This window comes from Labrus mixtus, chromosome 14 (assembly GCF_963584025.1).
Source record: "Labrus mixtus chromosome 14, fLabMix1.1, whole genome shotgun sequence".
Lineage (NCBI taxonomy): Eukaryota > Metazoa > Chordata > Actinopteri > Labriformes > Labridae > Labrus > Labrus mixtus.
This window is the reverse complement of record NC_083625.1, coordinates 14,943,208-14,963,645: the sequence shown is the minus strand read 5'-3', so window position 1 is coordinate 14,963,645 and position 20,438 is coordinate 14,943,208. Positions and strand designations below refer to the sequence as shown.

Genomic DNA, 20,438 nt, shown 5'->3' with positions numbered 1-20,438 from the left:
ACATCCTCAGATGAAGTACTGTGCATTTTTGTGAAGAACTTTTTATAGGACAGAGCTGACCTCGTTCACTCTCTCCTCTCGGTCCAGTAACATCAGAATCATTTAGTAATCAAGATGGTTACAAACTATTTTTTTTTTCAGTCATTTAAATAAAAACACAGCAAAACAGTGTGACCCAAACTTTCTCTTCGGCAGATGAAAATATTTTCAAGCCCCCCCCCCCCAACCCTACACCATACACATCAACACATAAACATATATACGCTTCTCACGCTGTCAGTCACGTCCTTTGCTAACAGATTTCAATGTCTTTAGACTTTATCTCAAACATTGTCTGTAAATAGAGAACAGCAACTTCAGTGTGTGACAACAAACTGAAACTAAGAAGTGGCTTTAACAGGGGGAGCAATTCAAAGTTATACTGTAACATCAAACTTCCACATTTTTAGTTATAACAACACTCGGGACGAATAACTCCCTAAAAATAAAAGATAGAAACCTTGTTAGATTAGTAGTTGTGAGGTCTGGTGAAGATTCTAAACGGTGTGCATTGTCTTATCTACCCCCTCCCCAGCCATAACCTCGGCCCCCTCCTTGGACCACGGGCTCCACTTTGGCAATGACATTTCATACAGATCCCAGGCTTCAAGCTGTATTGTTAGCATGACATCAATTAAAAAGAACTTTTAATTACATATGTATAACACTCTTTATAAATACAAAAACATTGAACTAGGTAGACCACTTTGAGCTGCACTTGTAATTCCCTGTAGTGTATATTTGTGTGATTATGCCCTTTGCTGAAAGATGCAGACTTACTGTGAAGTTGAAGTGAGGTAGATCAATTTTCTTTAAAAATATGAATACAGAACAAGTATCCAATAAATCAAATAAGTTATAATCTTTTTCTTTCACTGATCTATTGCTAAAATAATAGTACTAACCCTTCTGTCTGTTTATGATGTACTGACTTTGGATTTATCAAACACAGAGAGAGCAGATTCAGTCGCGTTGTCGATCTGACTCCTGTCTTGTTCAGCCACTGTGGTTGGCTGCTGCGCGGGTCCTTGTGCAGTGATAGGCCAGGGCACAGTGGATGGTGGCGGGCCTGAGGTGGTGGGCTGCGGAACATCCGATTGGCTGAGAGAGCAGGTGCTGCCGAAGCTGCTGCAAAGCGCCCCCCAGTGCTGCTCGCACTGTCTGCGTAGCCGCTGACTGACCCAGGACCTGACCTCGTCTCCACAGTTCAACAGAAAGTTCATCAGCTCGACGTAAGGTCTGGTGGGACATGCATACAAGAAAAACAGACAAGAATGACCCACTGGTTTGTTCAAGAAAAGAAAAACATTATTTTAGAAAAATAAAACTTAAATTATCTCTGTGTAATAAAGAAAAAAACACTTCAGCAGATTCAGATTTTTCTGAATAACCAAATATTGTCTAAATCATTTGCTCTGAAGATGTAACCATCAGGGGATTTGACTGAGACTGAGACCAAGTGAAATGGTGCTTTACCAATTCAGCTCATACATTTTTGTTTCCAAGAGGGCCAGTCACTCTACTGAGCTGTGATTGGCTTGCTCTCAGAAAGCAATGTTAAGGAAGTCAGGCCAGAATTCTGCATTGGGTTGGATGGATTTAAAAAAACACAGGATTATCCTACAGGAGGCTACTGACCTCTGTGAACACTGAGTTTCATTTTTAATCCGAACCCAAACTATAATATTTTTCTAAAATCTAACCAAATGGTTTTGTGCCGTAACCTCACAAAGTACTTTGGTAAAGATGTGAAACAGTCACAGTCAAGGGAAGGCTTGTGGTGTTGATTAAAACTAAAAATCACAACTAAACAGGTTAAGCCCTGAAGGCAAACTTCTAGGCTACAAGCAACACACAGCACAGCAGGGGGGGGGAATAGGCAGAACCTTTTGAATCTGAACCAGGAACCTGAAACGGATGCAGGTCATTGCACTGGGGCCACATGTAGAAAGCAACAAACATGTTTTCCAGTGAGGTCAACTGTTTATTTCTTGGTTTGCGTCAGTGGTTAAACAATACCAATATTGATCTGTAAACGGCTGAAATGTATTATGATGTTAACTTAAAAGGAGGAAGGCAGATGACTTTACTCAATAATACCAATAACAGAGCATCACCTGTATAAACAATCACCTAGCAACCAATACCACAGCAACCTAAAAAAAAAAAAATCTAACTAATTCTTTGACTTCACTTCCACAAAAATAGAGAGAAAAGCACACAGACAAACAAGTTAGAAATGCTTTTCATTAACCTTATTTATGATGATTATTTATTTCTATGTGTGAGTTTCTGTCTCACCCTGGGGGAAACATCAGGTCGAACTGCACCAGGCTTCCCATGGTGTCCATGTGGTCCTGTAGTGCAAGGCACAGCTGGTGTTTGGAGTAGCACTCTCTCTGCAGTGAGAACACCATCTCTTTGACTGCTGAGCACCGGCGGCTCACACAGCTGAAGCGCTGCCGTAGTCCTAGTGCCATGCACCGCAATCCGTCCTTCACAAATGACTTGCCCTAAGAGGGGGAACATACAGCAGGGAATCAGTGGGACATGCCTTTCATCATTAAGTAATATGACGTGATTGTTATGATCATGCTGTGGAAAACATTTGGGATAATCAGATTTATTTTTTTTGTCTATTGTAACGAGGCAAACATGTTCTATGTGTGTTTAAGGAGTTATTGATTGCTGTAATTCACAAATGATTAAAAGCTAGCACCAGCCAAATGTTTTGTGGGTTTCCACCAAGGTCTTAAATTATGTTTCAAATAAAAGTTAAAATCCAGGTGATCTACATTCAGCATCTAGTGTCTACTGGTATTTAATAGCTGTGATTTTTGGACCTCAACATCACTTTCAAGAGATCCAAACATTGTTCCCTCTGATAAATTACTAAATCAAATAGTCAGTCACAGAGGCTTTTCCAGACACTGCATCAAATGCAGTCACAAATAAATATTTGCCTACTTGCTGTGAGAGTGGTGAGAACTACCAAAAACAGTAAATATCTGTGGATTCATCACTACGCCTTTCTTTCACATTGTGCATAATCATCTCTATATTTTGTTCTGCTTTCAAGCATCATTGACGTTGCGTTGGTGTTTTGTCTAACCGTCTGTGAGAGAGAAATGTTCTCCCCTTTGCTATGATACTTTCATTTAAATCAAATTATACTGTTTGTTACTGTGGAGTTGTATTATAATTATCCACGTTCACAGATCCTTGCTGAACATCATCCAATGTGCCTGATCATACAGGCCACACATTGGCCCTGCATCACTCTCTAATGCACTTCTATTCTAGTAAAGCAGACAAGATGTCCCTTCTCTTATTTCAGTCCCCCTCTCAGTTTGTCCTGTATCCAGTGCTGCCAATGCATAACTATACAGTGATCCTTATACAAGAAACATTCTTCACAAATGAGAGTAATGACGGAAGGGATTAAATGAAATAAAAACATGTATACATATGCCTTATCTAAGCTGGCTCTTACCTAATGTTGGATGTGATTTCAGACCATGTCAGCTAAAGCAAAGGCAACCTCATGGGAAACAAATTAGCCTACTTCTGAAAAGTGTTTTTTTCATGGGCTACATAAGGTCAAACAGTCCTGCTGCCCCCAACCTGTGAGTTGTAGCGCCCAGCGTTGTGCAGCAAAGTGAGGCAGATGTGGTGCAGCCCTTGGATTTCACAGGAGTTGTTGCTGAAACACTGAAACGTCCCACAGCCGACATCCCCTGAACTCACCAGGCAACTCTGAATATCAGCTAAGAGGGATAGAAACAGACAGAAAGAAATAAGTGTGTACTCCCCTACAATAATTTTAACAGACAGAAATGTGTGGATCCCCCATCTTGTAATAAACAGCTAAACAGTATCACCTGAGAGGATAGTGCTCTTATACTGAAAATCAGTACAGCTGTGATTCAGTCATTGGCCAAATACAATAACAGGCGTGCTGATATTCTGTGTAACAGCACAACCTAAAGTTTGATAATAGGCATATATTGAATTTCACATATTATCCAAAATACACTTTACCATGTTTCAAACACTTACTGTATATGTGTCCCTAGCTTGTCTACAAACCAACGAATGATGAGAAAGTCCATGATTTTTTTGCCTTCACTTTTCAGAAAATGTTTGATCAAACAGGCCGTTTGGAGATTTATCCTTTGTGACATCACAAAGGGCAGTAACCCCTCCCCCAGGTGGGTGACACTCCCCACAGCTAGGTGTTTGTTCTGCCCTCTGCCTTCTCACCGTAAACAATTGGGCATGGTGCAAGAAAGCCTTTCCAGAGGGGCGTGGTCAGACACAGCTTATTTGCATTTAAAGTTACAGACACAGAAACAGCCTGTTATGAGCAGGGCTGAAATAGAGGGGTTTATATGCTTGATAAAATACAGGATCCGAGTGTATTTTAACAAGAAACTTCAAAGACATGATTTGGGGAGCTGTGAGACTTGTTTAAACAAGTTGAAAAGGAGAATAATACGTGACCTTTAATAAACAGCAATAAGTAACTCACATTTATTTTGCTCCATCAACACAACGGCCTGTTAACTGTTGCTTCTGGTGGCCTGTGGGGTTCTGAGTTATCAGATTGAGTGACAAATACTTAACAGTGTTTAGAACATGTAGGGTGGAGTGATACATGGCTGAAAGACAAATTGGTATCTCATCAGATCTCATGGAAATTCTCTTGTCACATCAAATCACTTGTTCAAAGCTAACTATTGGGCTGTTGTCATCAAAGCTTCTCGAATAACGAATTGTCTTTGAAAAAGTTGTGAGTTAAGATTTATTTATTTATTTTTGGGCTTCTTATGCTTTTATGTAGAGCGATATGACAGTGGACAGAGTCGGAAATCAGGATAGAGAGAGTGGGGAACGACATGCGCCAAAGGAGCCACAGGTCGGGTTCGAACCCGGGCAAATTTGACAAAGACATAGGCCTACATGACACCCAAGTTAGACACGTGTTGTTTACATAATGATGTGAAACGTTCATAATTATGAATGTGACATTACAATTTTGAATAGAATATGGATTTAAAAGAGATTTGTGTTCTTTTTGACAGGATAGCTTATTGCCATTATGTTTAAGAAGGCTGCATGCATCACTGTTGTTGGGATTCTTTAGGTGGTTTTAGGCTTGTCTTATTAAGACTATGTTTGTTTTTTAACGTTGATATCGTTCAGCTTGCATGTCAGCTCTGGCCCGAAGGTAGGGCCATTCGTAATGCACCATCCTGTTTGTACAGAGGGAATGTGCTTGGAGAGGATTGAGCCGCCGCAGCAACGCATTGAATTACATCCACCTACTACTGATGGGAAATTCATCTCTATTTTGTGAGCCAGATCATTTGGCTCGACTCCGTAATGAGAGCTTCCTCTTTGGCTGCCAAATGGTTCTATATTTAGAATCATATCTTGATTTAATAATTTAGTCAAACTTAACAATGTTTTGAGCTATAGCTATATGAGCAAACTCTTAAATGATCTAGACCTATAATGCAGGCGTAATCAAACTAAAGCACATACTTTTCGGAATAACCTATTGTATTTTGTATGTAAAATTGTAATTTCTTAAGAAAAGTAATACTATGTAAAAATAAAAATAACCATGTGTGTGGGCAACAGGTGATAACTTGAAAAGTCACATGGTACTTGACCCATATGTTATTAAAGTGAAACATTTCTTTAAGAATACATTTAGGCTATTAAAAAAGACTATATGAAGTGGACAATGCTATTATACTGTCAACAAAACACACAAGAAAAGGAAAAGCAAAAAAGAAAGGGAAATCATCAGATGGGAATTTGCGCAACTCTACAGGAGTCGGCACAAAGAGCCAACTCGTTCACTAGAACAAAACATTACTCTTTTAAGAAAGAGGCGCGCTAAGTGCCCGGTTTGGTCCGGGACAGGCATGGGTCTAAATTCAAATTACTACCGGCCTAATGGTAGCCTATGTTACTATGCAGGTGCTATATCGACGTGATAAGAGGGCAATTGATGTTTTCTGGATTCAATACCATCCAGTGCTAGGTCTAGGTTTTGTCACCTCAATTCACTGAAGACACACTGGAACCGACGTCTGCTCTGTCAGTAATAATGTTAATGATAACTCAATGTCATCATAAAATTAAAGTTACTGAACCGTCATAATTCAGGTATTCTCCAGAGGGGACAAAAAAAAGCCACAATACACAGAGCCTTAAAACGGCCAATATTCAAAGCTGTAGCAACTGAAACGGAGCAAAGGAGTAGGCCTACTAAAGTTATATACCTGTTGCAAAGAACACATCATTCCAGATTTAAACACCAAAACCCTCGTTGTGTTGTTTTGGTCTCGAAATGAGCTTGCGCAAACTAATTCAACATTTCCTGGTACGGGGCTTGTGACAAATTCAACCTGTGTTCACTAGCGGCTCATCTGTATGGGTAAAAGGTGGATGTAATGTGCCATGTTTAGAATAGATATGTAGCCTAAAGTGCCAATCCACACGCCGTGGTAGCTCACCTGTGCTCTGCAGAGAAAGGCGTTTCTTGGCCTGGCTCACTTGTTTCTCCTGGACATCATGCAGTCCCATGGTCAGCACCTGTTGACAGACCAGGAGCAGAAAAAACACAGCGAAAAAGCTCCCCGGCATGTTTCAGTTCAAACGACGTTGGGTAGCCGGTTTGTGTGTGTGTGTGTGTGTGTGTGTGTGTGTGTGTGTGTGTGTGTGTGTGTGTGTGTGTGTGTGCGCGCGCGCGTGTGTCTGTGTTTGTATTTCATAGGTTGCAGCAGCAGGAGCGCTTCACTTTCAAAGATTGACTGCGGCATGAAGGCTGAAATATATAAAGGCGCCAGAGAGCTGCGCGTTCAAGAAGACCTGAGTGTTTCACTCCACCAATCACAGCTTAGAGTTGTGAACGCGCGACAAACTGGATCCAGAAGTTGATCTTGATGTGAGAAAAAGATTAGGAGCTACTGCGTTTACGAGGTACTGTATGTGAAAGTCTAATAAATTGTTACTGTAATGGCTGAGAAATGTCGGGTTACCAGTTTGTAGAAAGTTGAGGTTTAGACACATTGGACATGTGGCTGCATGAGCTGGGGACGAACCCCTGATCTTCTGGTTGAGAGAGGACCAACTCGAACTGAGCCACAGCCATGTAAGATATATGAAACCTGACTTGATGCTTCTAATAGACAGCCAAGGGATTATCAAGGTTATTCCAAGTCAACTTCCAGTAACATTGGAAATCTCAACCAAATCATATATGACTATCCACTATTGTTGAGTCAATTTAATTAAATGTCTCAAAAAGGACCACATGGCAGCACAGTCACTTGAATTTATTCTCTAAGGACATCTTTTTTTTAATTTTTTTTTTTTTACTCATTGCCGACAAAAAGGGGCTAGAGAAAAGATTAAGAAAATCTGGACCAAAATCAGTTTCAAATGTTAAGCACTACAGCAGCAGATTACAACCTTTTACATTTTAAGGCAAGTTCGGAAAAAATACTTTAGGTTGCAACTTTTCTCTACTTGCAATTAAATAGTATTCAACAGTCTGAAACTTGACAAATAACATACACTATCTTGACAATATTTTTTGGTTCCTGACAATTGCTTCCTACGTTTCCTTCTCTCTGTTTTTCATGTTTCTTTAGTTGCTGGGTGTAATTTGGCAAATAGGTCAATTCCTATCCTTTATCATTTTTCAAATATGCAAATTGGAGCATGTGTATGAGGCAGAGGGAAGTCCAGGCTGTGTTCTCCTTCTTCTGTCATGTTCACATCTTGCTGTGTAGTTGTGGTTGTATTGTTTTTGGCTCCTAACAGCCTTGACCTTTGAAATGCACAAAGCCACCGGTCAAAATCTTGTGACACCATAACATCAACAAGTCACACAAATACCTCATGGCGCTCCTCAGATGTATCAATCCTTCATCCAAGGGGCCTTCATTGACAGGGACGAGACCAGGGTATGTGTGCGTATGATGTGTGTTATAGGAGGAGGTCATGTATGCGTCCCCAAAGGGGGCCCTGTGCAGGAAGACATAATCTCACAGGGGCAAATGTTTGGACTGTTGTTGGAGAACACCCCACCTCCCCCTTGACCTTTCTTGCTTGTTCTCCGTCTCATCCTGCTTCAAAACATCCCACATCTTTCCTCACACAACCCCTGATGACCAGCCACACAATGACCCCTCGCCCAGCACACACACACACACACACACACACACACACCAATATGCAAACGGTAAACATGCAGGGCCCTCTTGTACTCTTGTCTCTTACATGACTATGTGGTAAACAACATGTCTGCCTGAGTGTGTCAGTATGCATATAGATTCTGTTCACGAGTATCTGCTTTGTGATACAAGGAGGAAACATTACCGTCATTTATCAGTTACTTCTTGTTTTGTCTTAATGTGATCAGGAGAAAACAGGACATTTATCCACCTCTTGCACAGACTGGCATGTTCTTGTCAGCTCTGACAAACTATGTAAAGATACATTAGTTTTTATGAGCTGAGTATTTGTCTACAATACAATGTAGGTAGGCGTCATTTTCACAATTTTTTTTTTTTTTTCATTAAAACAAGCTTTTATCCACCATTTGTTTGGCATTATTTCTTTGGCATTACAATTTAAGGTGATGTTTATAGATAAAGAGTTGGTTGAACTTCTGCCGCATTGTCAAATTCATTTATTTTATGCCTTGTGATTTATCTGAACTGGTATGAAAGACCAAGTATGTCATTTGAAAGGTTATATAAAAGTATATTAATCCCTCTCTACTGATAATAAATGCATTTTTAAGACAATAAAACATTCATCCGTTAAAATCAAGTTTTGAAGTTCTTTTCACAGAGCAACCATGAAGATTGTGACTCTCAGGTATTTCATACAGTCATGTTTAAAAAGACATTAAGGGTTATTGAAATAACAAACATTAATCTAGGAGCCCAGGAAATACTTAGAGCTAAACAAAACAAAACACAGACCAAAGCACACACACACACACACACACACACACAACCAAACATTGGTTGGTAACGTTGAAATGTTGAGTTTGATCCTTTCAACAAATTATAAATCGAATAGATCTAATGTATGATATTTGGAGACAAAGTTCTGGAAGTTTACCTTTTTGTCTTTTCACATTGATATGCATATCTTTGCAAGGTTGTCCATAAAAATTAAGCCCATTACTCTATAGTGGACTGAGTTTGCCTTTAGCTAACTGAGAACAACTACTCCACCTGGTGGTATTGTGTTATCATGGTATTCTATTACTGTGAGCCATTAAAGGAAGAATGTGCATCAATATACACATAAATATAGCATAAATCAAGTGTACCCTTTGTAAATGTCTCTCTGAGTCATAAGAGAAGTGTGAGTCCAGCCAGCTGTACTGTTGTCAAGGCTGTGTTTACATCATGTTTACATGGACGGGACGGCCTTGTGTATAAAGCTGTTTTAGTCAAGGACTAGAGAAAAGATGAATAACATAGTCTATAGTCTAATAACTGCTCATTTGGATGTCACATAAGTGTCAATTTATGTGCAATATGAAGCTTAAGTTAACCAAAGTGTGCTAACATTAGCCTGCTAACACAACAATGCAGGACATAGGCAATTGCAGCTCGAGCCCAGAACAAGTTTTGTTCGCCACATGCGCTTAATGGTGCGTTGTAATTGATAACTCCTTCGTGTGAACTCGAGTGGAGAGGGGTTGAAGGTGTGCTGCTGGAGGAGAGCGGAGGATCCAGAATAGCAGAGGTGTGGCAAAACAGCATTTTCTTTATTTTAATGCTGGTGCTCAAGGGCGACATCTACTGAATCAAAAAGTCGCACATCCTTCCTTAAATTGTGTGGCTGACATCTTTTCATAGCCTTTCTACAAAAGTTCATACACGTCACAGCCGAGTAAGTACAGATTAGTCTGATAATAAAAGATGACAGAAAAGAAGTTGATGTCAAACAATGTTTACTAATGCACATAGTATCCACAATCACAACTTCATTCTAAATGCACTGAAAGGAAATCTTACATGGGATGATGAAAAATGAAGATACATTTATTGTGATAATTAAAAACCTGCAGATGCCCTATTTCTGAATTTACTGATAGTCTTAATGTGTCAGAAGGAACCTGCAATTTTTTTTTTTTTTTTTATAAATTAACCAAAACCGAAATTCATGATTTAAGTTTAAGTGAGTCAAAAACATGAACACGTCATTAGCAGAAAATGTATCACAAACAGTCAGAGTAAGAAACCTGTTACACATTATAAAAAAATTCAAAAGACAAATCAGAGTGATTTCACAAATCAAAAAATCAAAAGAAAAAATGTTGAGCGATAATCCATGTTTGTGCTATGTTTTGTTTCTAAATGAGGTGTGCAGTGCATTGACAATGTGCCACTGATATCATTCAACTTCTTCGGTTGTAGCTTTGTTAAGCACAGACTTACAAAAGAACAGCACATGCTGAAGATTTCTTCTGAATATCGTTTGTTAACCAGAGGTAGTCGGAAACAAATCTCCTCTTCTTTCCCTTCCGTCTTCTATTCACTGACTCTTCATCTTTCAAAAGAAATGTTGACCCCCTGTAAACAGCATGTGCACCAGCCAGATACATCCATAGTAGTTCTAAATTCTTCTTGACAATAGACCTCACTTCAGTTCAAAACAGAGCTCAGGGGGTTTTAGGGCCTGAAGAAGATGGCGCCTCCTGTGGTTCTGTCTGTTCAGAAGGTGCAGAATTAGAGCTCACAGGAGTCTCCTCTCTCTTTTCTCCTGACAGGAAGTCATGGATGGCAGTTTCTATGTGTGGCCTGAAAGTGTGGTTCATCTTTGGGTCCACGACCTGAGTAATGATTCTGTCCACACCTGACTCCAGCATGCCAGATCTTCAAAAAAAAGAAGAAATGACAACAACAAAAACATAAAAAATAGCTACGTATATTAAAAAGGGTTAAGGAAGCACAATACTGAAACCCAATTAAAGAGGAGGTACCGTTATTGGACTTGGGAAAACTAAAAGAAACAGCAAACTTAAAATATATCTCATGACAAAACTGCAATAAAGCTATGATCATCAATTAAATTAGCTAATGAGAAGTGAGCTGAATGACTTAAAACTTAACACTAAACTGGAATCCTATCCTATTATTGTTGTTATTTTGAGAACCCATTTGATGGAACAGTTTGGCATCCTGACTGTATTAGGATAGGATAGGATAGGATAATACTTTATTGATCCCCAGAGGGGAAATTCGGGCGTTACAGCAGCACAGACAAGAAAGCTCAAAATACACATTAAACAGAATAGATAAGATAAATAAAAATAAAAACAGGGGGTATATACAATACAAAATGAATGATGAAGTTAACTGGGGGGAATTGAGAATTGAGAATGATAAGATAAAGTAAAGTGACAAGTGATGATTAAAGTGACTTGGTATGATAAATAGCAGCAAGTAATGTAAACAGCAGAGAAGAGAGGCAGTGTTGTACCACAGTAATGCAGAGTGCAGTTATATAATATAATGTAGTATAATATAATATAGTGCAATATGAATATAGTGTAATATAATGAAATGTTATGTAATATAGACTAGTATAATAATATAATTAAAAATATATATTATTAGTATTAATAGCAAATGACTGCTATACTTTTACTGTTGAGTTTTGCTTTAAGAAGTTTTATTAGTTTATTAGTTTATAAAGCATTACATGGCCTTGCACCAGACTACCTATCAGATCTGATTTTAGTTTATGAACCAGTACGGCCCCTCAGATCCTCCACTTCCTCTCTCTTAGTTGTTCCACAGAGCAGGACAAAAACCTTTGGCGATGCTGCTTTCAGCTGTTACGCTCCGAGACTGTGGAACAACCTTCCTGAGGGTCTGAGAGGAGCCCAGAATATCGAGATTTTTAAACGCAGTCTTAAAACTAATTTATTCAGTCTGGCTTTTATATAGTGTTTTATATCAATTCAAATCTTAACATTACTGTATTGTCTTTTTATCCTACTACAATTTTAAATATTTTCCTCTTATGTATTTATTTTAATATCTTGTTGCTTTTATGTGTCGTATTTTATTTTTATACATATATTTTATTGTTAATTCTTATTGGTGTGCATTGGTCTCTCAATTATTTTATAAACTACTTTATGTCAATAACTTTTCTGCACTCTTGTTAAGCACTTTGAACTGCAATTTAATTTGTCTGAAAGGTGCTGTATAAATAAAGTTTGATTGATTGATTGATTGATTGAAGAAAATTAACATGTTGAGAAGAATAAATCCTGTATTTTCATAATTAAAAAAAGACCCTTAATTCCCAGAGTTTCTCTACATGTACACTGTTTTGAAGTGAGTTTATGGTTACACTTACTGGACTACACTTTGCCTCAGTCCGTTCCTCATCTGGTTTTTGTTGATCGATGGATTCCAGTCCTGTGTGCTCAGCTGCGATGTGACGAAGTTGTCAACTTTCTGTTGCAGGTTCTGGTAGGCAGGCTGGTACAGTGACAGAACAATTAACAAACAGACTACTGTGTATATTGTAGGAAGAACAGGAGTGATACCATAACAGTTTCTTTCATTATAGCCAACATTATCTTTGGGACTAAGAATAACACAGAGGACAGATAAATAACAGAAGTAGTGTGTGTATCTTCCGCTGACTACCTTTGTATCAACGTCGGCCAGACAGTCCCTACGAAACTCGTCAAAAAGCCCGTGGTTCTTCAGATGCTCCACAATCATGCCGATGAGCTGTGGGTCTCCCGGAGGAAGGTTGGCCGGTCCAACAACACTCACGTTCCCGCTTCCCTCTGCCATGTCAAACCGAGAGGAAATGTTTCACTTATGGTCACCTGTAAGTCACATCGAAAACTAGCTATCTGTGCTTGTTTTGCTACAATATGTGGGGGTCGACTCGTTTTGTGCTGTCGTAAGCATAGACTGTGGTCGTGACAAACCGCGGGGCGGGGATACCGTATGTTGTGGTGCGACAAGTATTTCCAGAAACGACCGCGCCGTTGAAACGGGAAACGCTGTCTTATAAATCAAGCGCTTTACATCTACTCACCGCGCATGCGCACATCTGACGTTAGAAGTACTTCCGGCGCGGGCTGCGAGGGAGAAACGCTTTAGGGGAGTGATAATCCTCAGTACAATTTTGAAATAATTTAAACAACTACAAAATTAACCCTGAACCAAAGTGTGTTTTACTTGGTTGGGTTTTTTGCAGGAGGGAGTTTGTTCTTTCATTTTAGCTTCATAATTCTCGTTTACTTGGACTACCGTTGTGCAAGGTAAAGCTAAGGCTAGTTAGCTGTATATGCTAACACAAACTCACACATTGTAAGAACTATAAATACTAAATTGCAGTCTTCTATTTAATCTACTGAGCATCAGTAAACTATCGTGATATTGACTAGACTTCGGTGGTGCTGTCAACACAGTCTTCAGTTATTAAAGTGATAAACCAGGTTGCTCACGTTGAATAAAGCTGTCACATGTTTATAGTCTTCAAGTGATGAATTGAAGCAACTGGCTGGTTTATTTTTCAGATGTCAGGATATAATTGGTTCTGGTTAGATCCAAACTAATGAAACCTTTTTAAAAGACTTAGCATATCCTGCATTGTGTCTGTGTAGGTTCTCAGTCATGTCATCCAGGTTTTGGTAACCTGGACTTAGTTGAAGAGTTTGGATCAAGCTTTGAAGTCAAGTATTTTCTGTTCTGCAGCACTACCAGTATCTTGGTGTTTGCGGTTTATGTCTTGGTTTGGTCAAAGTCAACTTTTAATGTTGTATTGCACACATATTGATGCACATTTTCAAAGGAAATCAGAGTTAAGAAAATAATTCTCTCTACGTTTTTGATAAACTGTAACCAGTTTATCTCAGACCTTTAGAGACTGATGGCTTCGTATTGCAAAGGCCTCAGTTAGAAGACATTGTACAGCAGGATATGAAATGTTCACTTCAACTTCACTACTCTACAAAACACTTGCAGGATTCTGGTTTGATACAACTGTTTTTAATGACTTGCTGACATGGGTAAATTAACGTTTCATATTCTTGTTGCAGATGAGTGGTCTACCAGATGCTCACAAAGAGTTTATGGAGCAGCTGCGTATGCAGGAACTCTACGGCCAGAGAAATGAGAGTAGCTCTGACCCCTACACCTACACTGACCCAGAGGATGGGACTGTGTATGACTGGGACCATGAAAAGAAGGCCTGGTTCCCTAAAGTATATACAATTACTTTCCTTTTACTTTCTCACATCTTGTTGTGTGTTAAAAGTTTATACATACATGATGCTGCATTAAAATGTATGTAGCCTAACTACTCTAACTACGACTTTGGATTTGCAGCATTATCGTACATTTTTAAATTCAAAGTCTTTCATTAAACTTTATATCTTAGAGCAAATGCTTCTGTTAGGCTGATTTCTGATGTGAGTGAACTGCAATCCATCATGACTGTCCTTAAAGTCACATGAATCTTTCAGTGACGTTGAGGTAAAATATACGTTTATTGTTCTAGTGGGGATTTTTTTCTGGAGTCTGTAGAACTGCAGTTACCCACAAGAAAATAAGAAGAACAATTCCACAGTTCAGGCATACTAAAGGCAGTCTGCTACAGACAAGGGGACAATTTATTTTTCAGAAAGCCTCAGTTCACATGCAGCCTTTTCATATTGCCATTTCAAGTCACCACATTTGCACTATTGTAGCGTCTTGCTTTCATTGTGAATGTCATGCAGGCGTGATGGTGAGGCCAAGTCGTCCCTTCACTGTGATGGCATTGGAGGTAGTAAAAGAGGCGTGCTTCTGCAACACTGTTACATAATGTGAAATCACAGACTGGGACAGCAATACTAAACGGTTGCAGGATCATTATGAAAGTGCAAAGATGATATGATGTATACTGCTGTTCTTATGATAGCCAGTTTCAGTGTTAATATTAAGTAGTTTTTTTGTTTGTTTAGATAACAGAGGACTTCATTGCAGCCTACCAGGCCAACTATGGCTTCACTAAGGAAGGAGATCCAGACAACACTGCAGTGAGCAGCACTGACCCTGCAGCTCCAGAAAAAGACAGCAAGCCTTCAGAAAAGAAACCAGGAGATGCGACCCAGAACCTGAATCCAGACTCGAGTGAGACCACAGCTAAAGAGCCCAAGCAGAAAGGGGAGAAGAGGAAGGCAGAGCCAGGTAGAGAAGTATTAACAATAAACATTGCAGAGTCAAGAAGTGCAGAAAGTGTAACACAAATACGATAAGCAAAAGGTTGTATAGGATGAGCTGCAGTCCTCTCATGTATATTTCAACATTTCTTCCTGTCTAAAGTTTAAGTTTACATTTGTTAAATGCACATTTAATTAAATGCTTTTTCTCTTTTTTGTCCATGTAGGATGGTTCGATATTGACAACAATAAAAACACAAACGTCTACGTGTCAGGTTGGTCGTACTAACCTTTTTTTCTATTATAAATCAGACAGATGTACAATAAGTATCTGACTCTATCTTATCTCACTCCTTCCCTTTCATTTTTCTTCTCCTGGTCTGATTCCCTCAGGTCTTCCTCCTGACATCAGCACTGACGAGTTTGCTGAGTTGATGTCCAAGTGCGGCATCGTGATGCGGGATCCTATCACTGAAGAGTACAAGGTGAAACTCTACAAGGACAAAGAGGGCAATCTAAAAGGAGATGGTCTCTGCTGTTACCTCAAGGTGAGTCTGTCCTTCTGCTAGCCTAATATATCATATCCTTTGTTTTTATGAGTGGGGAGCATGGTGTTTAATATACCAGCAGCCCACTGGTTGACACACATGAATGGATGCAGCAATATGTGCACATATCTTATGTAGTATGAACCGAAACACTTTAATCCAGTCTGTTTTTTGCCATTCGTTCCTGAGTTCAATGTCTTTTAAAACTGTATCACTTAATAATGTACTCCAACAAATCAGGTACTCTGAAAAGAGTTTACATGGATGTGTTTAATTTGACATAAAGTCAAAGCAGTGGGAGGTGAGATATTTCATTATCTCCATGTGAAGGAAGTTTTTACAAAGTTGAATCAGTACAGCTCTTGGAAGCAGACAAAAATACACAAAGTAAAATACAGAATATAATCAAGAAAAGCACAAACAGTATTCACATGTATACATTCTGACATACAAACAACTCCTAAACTGTAACTCATCTACTATTCCAGGGGCTATAATGTTTTTTTTTTAGTACCGTTGGTTTCTTCTTCTGTGGAGTTTGCACTCTTACTAGCTACAGTACGGTAGTTGAGCTGTCAGCTTACGTTGAAAGTTGTGATGTACAGAACAGACAGTCCCTTGAGTCATGCTGCCGACCTCTGCTGATCGCTCATTGACTTCAATTGAGGAGTCTTTCAATCAAAGCAGCACTCCACAATCTGTATTTACTGAACAGTAAAACATTGTTTTTAAATGCACCATTATGACCTCATGACGGAGAGAAGATGGTAAAAAGTGGAGCTGCCAGCCTCCTCAGCGTCGCTGTTTCCCCGCGCAGGTACCACAATGAAGGAATTTAATTTTCAATTGCTTCATGTTGCTTGCACTGTTTGATGGTGAGGGCTGCACTCACGGTAATGATGAAGCGTGCGTCATTATTTTATACTGGTATATTGGTCGCAACAGTATACAGGACGCAGCCAACTTTTTAGATGTAAAAATAGGTATTGAAAGTGAGTCTTATACACCGGATTTTATAGTGCTTTTTTGTCAGAACTTACCCTGATGACAGTCAGAAAGTTGGTTTGTTGAGCCTAGTGTCACTCTACTTGTGGAGTTGTAGTGTTTTTTTTTTCTTTCTGTCTTGTAACACAGTACAGGTGAGAAGCAGAAAGTATTACGCTGCTCTTCGGTTAATTCGCAGTGTTTGTGTTCTGGTTCTCTGCAGAAGGAGTCAGTGGAGTTGGCGCTGCGTCTGATTGATGACTCAGAGGTCAGAGGTTACAAACTCCATGTGGAAGAAGCTCGCTTTGAGCTGAAGGGCCAGTTTGACGCCAGCAAGAAGAAGAAGAAGAGCAAAGATTACAGGAAGAAGATGCAGCAGCAACAGAAGTAAACTTCATTTTCTCTTTTCCTAACCCTCTGCTTGGGGGATAAACACTGTCCCAAAAAATGCTAAAATGAATTGAAAGGAAAAAAAAAACAATAATGCATTACTTTGAACACATTTCATGGATTCCTCTGATTTTGCCTGTTTGTCTGTGTTTGTGTGTGTAGACAGCTCGACTGGAGGCCAGAGAAGAAAGGAGAATTGAGGAAGAGGCATGAAAAAGTAGTCATCATCAGGAACATGTTCCATCCCAGTGACTTTGAGGTGCAGAGAGACACACAAGTATACATTTACAAGCTCACCTAAAAACACTAATCTGTTATTGTGTTAAACTCTGCGGTGTGTGCTGTACTTTGTAGGAAGATCCTCTTGAGTTGAATGAATATCGAGAGGATCTGCGAACAGAATGTGAGAAGTTTGGGGAGGTCAAGAAAGTCATCCTCTTTGATGTGAGTATAATGTCATGAGTGCAGTTTGAAAGACAACAGAACGGTTTGTATTGTAAACCGAATTGTAAGCCTGTTTGTGTTTGTGCTGCAGAGACACCCAGACGGTGTGGCATCAGTGGCGTTTAAGGAGCCAGAGCAGGCCGACGCATGCATTCAGTCGTTCAATGGTCGCTGGTTTGGAGGAAGGCAACTGTCAGCTCAGCTTTGGGATGGAACGACTGACTATCAGGTAAACTACACGCAAAATACAAATATATTTTAGAAAAAATCCTCTTTCAACAATATATGCAGTTAGATGGGTAAAACCAGCATTGTCTTCAACCTGCAACCAACAATACGGCATTTTTACTCTTCAATTTTGTTACCAGATTGATGAAGTCTATTCTCAGACCAAAAACGTTCCGGTCCAGGTTCTCTGTATTGTTCGATATAGGGCTGAGCAAAGATGTGCAATTTCATCGTTATTGCGATATGAGCATTTGCTCTATGTGTTTGCTCTGTGTGTATTACATATCTCAAAAATCTGAATTTATCGCAATAAATAAGATAAATAATATACAAACAAATACTTTCTGGATTAATTTAGGATTCAGGAGGTACACATGCTGTACACACAGATTTGTTTTTAAAACACAACAAACATCAAATAGACATTTAACTGAGGTATAACTAATATGCAATCTTAAATGTAATTATCACACTTCATACCATCATCACAATATTGAACAAAGTTATTTCACATCACATGCTTTTCTCATATTGTGCATACTTTGTTTGAAATATTTTGGGCAAAAAATGTTTTGGCTCTCCTTTTTTTTAAAATGAATGGATCCATTGATCTTGGTACAAAGTCTCCTGGTTCATTTGGTTCAGGTCTGCAGTTAGGACCCGTGAAAACCTTCAGTTTAAGCCTCCTGCTTTTTAAACTGTCCAAGATTTAATCTATAAACTTTGTTAAATAGAATTAACTTTAATTGATTCTTTCTCCAGGTGTCTTAATTTTCCTTCAATAATTTCATGTTGAATTGAAACAATTTAATTTAATCTGTTTAACAAAAAAACTCCATACCAGCTGTGTTTGAAAGACAGGAAGATATTGGTAAATGATGAAAATATGCTTCAAGCTGCATGATGGAAATATCACACAAACAGTGTTTTTGAAGTGTGAACCAAACCAGTGAGTCAAATAATACATTAGAAATATAATTTCTTTGTGCAGGTGGAAGAGACGTCACGTGAGCGAGATGAGCGGCTGAAGGGTTGGTCTTCTTTCCTTGAGGGAGCCAATAAAGACCAGCAGGGCAACAGCGCCAAGCCAGCAGAGGAGCCAGCAGAGGAGCCAGCAGAGGGCAGCACCAGCACAGAACCCACAGAGTCGTCCAACACCACAGAGCCTGAACAGCAGCCAGAAACGGAGAAGCAGAATCTGCAAGAACAGGAGGCGGATTCTACAGACAGCAGCCTGGCAGGAAGTGATGATGAGGGGGCCTAGACACTTACATACACATCTTTGTTCTCCGTGGAAACTAACCAGGACGGTCCTGATTGAAGGTGAACTGTGGCAAAACTCTGTTGGGCAGGAGGAGGAATATGGACAGTTTGAGCTGGTTTTCAATGTAGAAAATAAAATACTGATTTTGTTTACCCCTATTATTTTGGTTGACATTGTAATAAGACCAGCACTTGACAAGCTGGTTATGCAGATTTCCACTAATAGCAGTTTTATTGCTTTATTTTTGTTATCATCTTGCAATATTTACAAACTACAGAAGTAACTCATTCGTCATATTTTAAATACAATTTGCTCTATGTTTTTTAACACTTGGAGTGATTTCTTAAAAGCAAACCTAGAACACAAACTGCAGCTATTTATATATACACTGCTAAAAATAAATAAAGGAACACTTAATCACCATCACTGTATAACACCAAGTCAGTTTAACCTCAGGGATATAAATCTGTCCATTCAGGAGGCACAAATGATTGTGAATCAATTCGACTTGCTTTGGTGACAGCAGGTGCAATGTGTTCTGCTCGTGTCCTTGTCACTACTGGTAGCATGAGGCAGTTCGTGCAGCCCTATTCATCAGGTTGCACAGGTAGTCCAGGATGGCACATCCATATGTGCAGTCCGCTTTGTTTTTAAGGGTTTAATGTTGTACAGTGCTGCATTACTCAAATCTGCAGATTCATCTTTGAGGTTGTGCTTTTCCAAAGGATACGAAGATGGACTTATATTTACAATAAAACACACCGTATTAAAATCATATACAGTAAGTATATTAATATCACTATAAAAAGGACAAAACATTTGGAAAAATTTAATAATTTAACATGAACAGGCGTCTCGTTGCATATTTCTACATTTTCTCTACTGAAAAGGAACTCTGAAGGCACTTTATGCTTTAATTGCTGTCATGGCATTCAGGAGTGTTTTCCTGTACTGTAGGGAGTGAGTTCAGAAGTTCTGTAGTGATGCTTTCATGCAAACTAGAGTATATATGAGTTTAGAATACACAATACATGGTCGTGTTTTAAAGAGAAGAATCACAATGAGGTTTGGCCAATAACTAACTTCAGGTTAGATGTGAAATCATAAAATATTTCATTTCAGTTGTCAGTAACAAATATGTTAAACACGTTGGGCCAAACAGTCTGAAGTTCCTGTGTACTCATTTATTTTCTGTGTTGCTATGCTAGCCTATTTGATGACCAAAACTAACTAACTTAAACACTTCATTATCCAAATTGTAACCAGCAAGCTAATTTGAGTCCCTGTTTCAGATCTCCAGAACTATTGTAAACAA

At 39.1% G+C, this 20,438-nt stretch overlaps 2 protein-coding genes across 2 annotated transcripts; one reads left to right on the top strand and one right to left on the bottom strand.

Moving 5' to 3' along the window:
* Positions 1 to 871: 871 nt before the first annotated feature.
* LOC132988737 (uncharacterized) lies at positions 872 to 13,005 on the bottom strand. Its single transcript, XM_061056310.1, has 7 exons — positions 12,753 to 13,005; positions 12,457 to 12,581; positions 10,750 to 10,961; positions 6,570 to 6,701; positions 3,664 to 3,806; positions 2,341 to 2,552; positions 872 to 1,278 (listed from the first exon to the last, which is right to left on the bottom strand). The coding sequence occupies exons 1-7, from the start codon at positions 12,903 to 12,905 to the stop codon at positions 957 to 959; spliced, it is 1,299 nt and encodes a 432-aa protein (XP_060912293.1). The 5' UTR covers positions 12,906 to 13,005; the 3' UTR covers positions 872 to 956.
* A 195-nt stretch (positions 13,006 to 13,200) lies between these two features.
* On the top strand, positions 13,201 to 19,546 carry htatsf1 (HIV-1 Tat specific factor 1). Its single transcript, XM_061055256.1, has 10 exons — positions 13,201 to 13,381; positions 14,162 to 14,326; positions 15,068 to 15,293; positions 15,493 to 15,540; positions 15,659 to 15,813; positions 17,021 to 17,184; positions 17,350 to 17,446; positions 17,542 to 17,631; positions 17,723 to 17,860; positions 18,851 to 19,546. Exons 2-10 carry the CDS (start codon positions 14,162 to 14,164, stop codon positions 19,121 to 19,123), a joined length of 1,356 nt encoding a protein of 451 aa, XP_060911239.1. The 5' UTR covers positions 13,201 to 13,381; the 3' UTR covers positions 19,124 to 19,546.
* Positions 19,547 to 20,438: the final 892 nt, after the last annotated feature.

Bases quoted from the DNA above. Each gene is read 5' to 3' on its own strand.
- LOC132988737 (XM_061056310.1), bottom strand. From the start codon at position 12,905: ATGGCAGAGGGAAGCGGGAACGTGAGTGTTGTTGGACCGGCCAACCTT. The intron at 12,582-12,752 runs GTAGTCAGCGGA...TCACTGTACCAG, and splicing joins TGGCCGACGTTGATACAAAG to CCTGCCTACCAGAACCTGCA. The intron at 10,962-12,456 runs GTAAGTGTAACC...TTTTTTTTGAAG, and splicing joins CTGAGGCAAAGTGTAGTCCA to ATCTGGCATGCTGGAGTCAG.
- htatsf1 (XM_061055256.1), top strand. From the start codon at position 14,162: ATGAGTGGTCTACCAGATGCTCACAAAGAGTTTATGGAGCAGCTGCGT. The intron at 15,294-15,492 runs GTAGAGAAGTAT...TTGTCCATGTAG, and splicing joins GAAGAGGAAGGCAGAGCCAG to GATGGTTCGATATTGACAAC. The intron at 15,814-17,020 runs GTGAGTCTGTCC...GGTTCTCTGCAG, and splicing joins GTCTCTGCTGTTACCTCAAG to AAGGAGTCAGTGGAGTTGGC.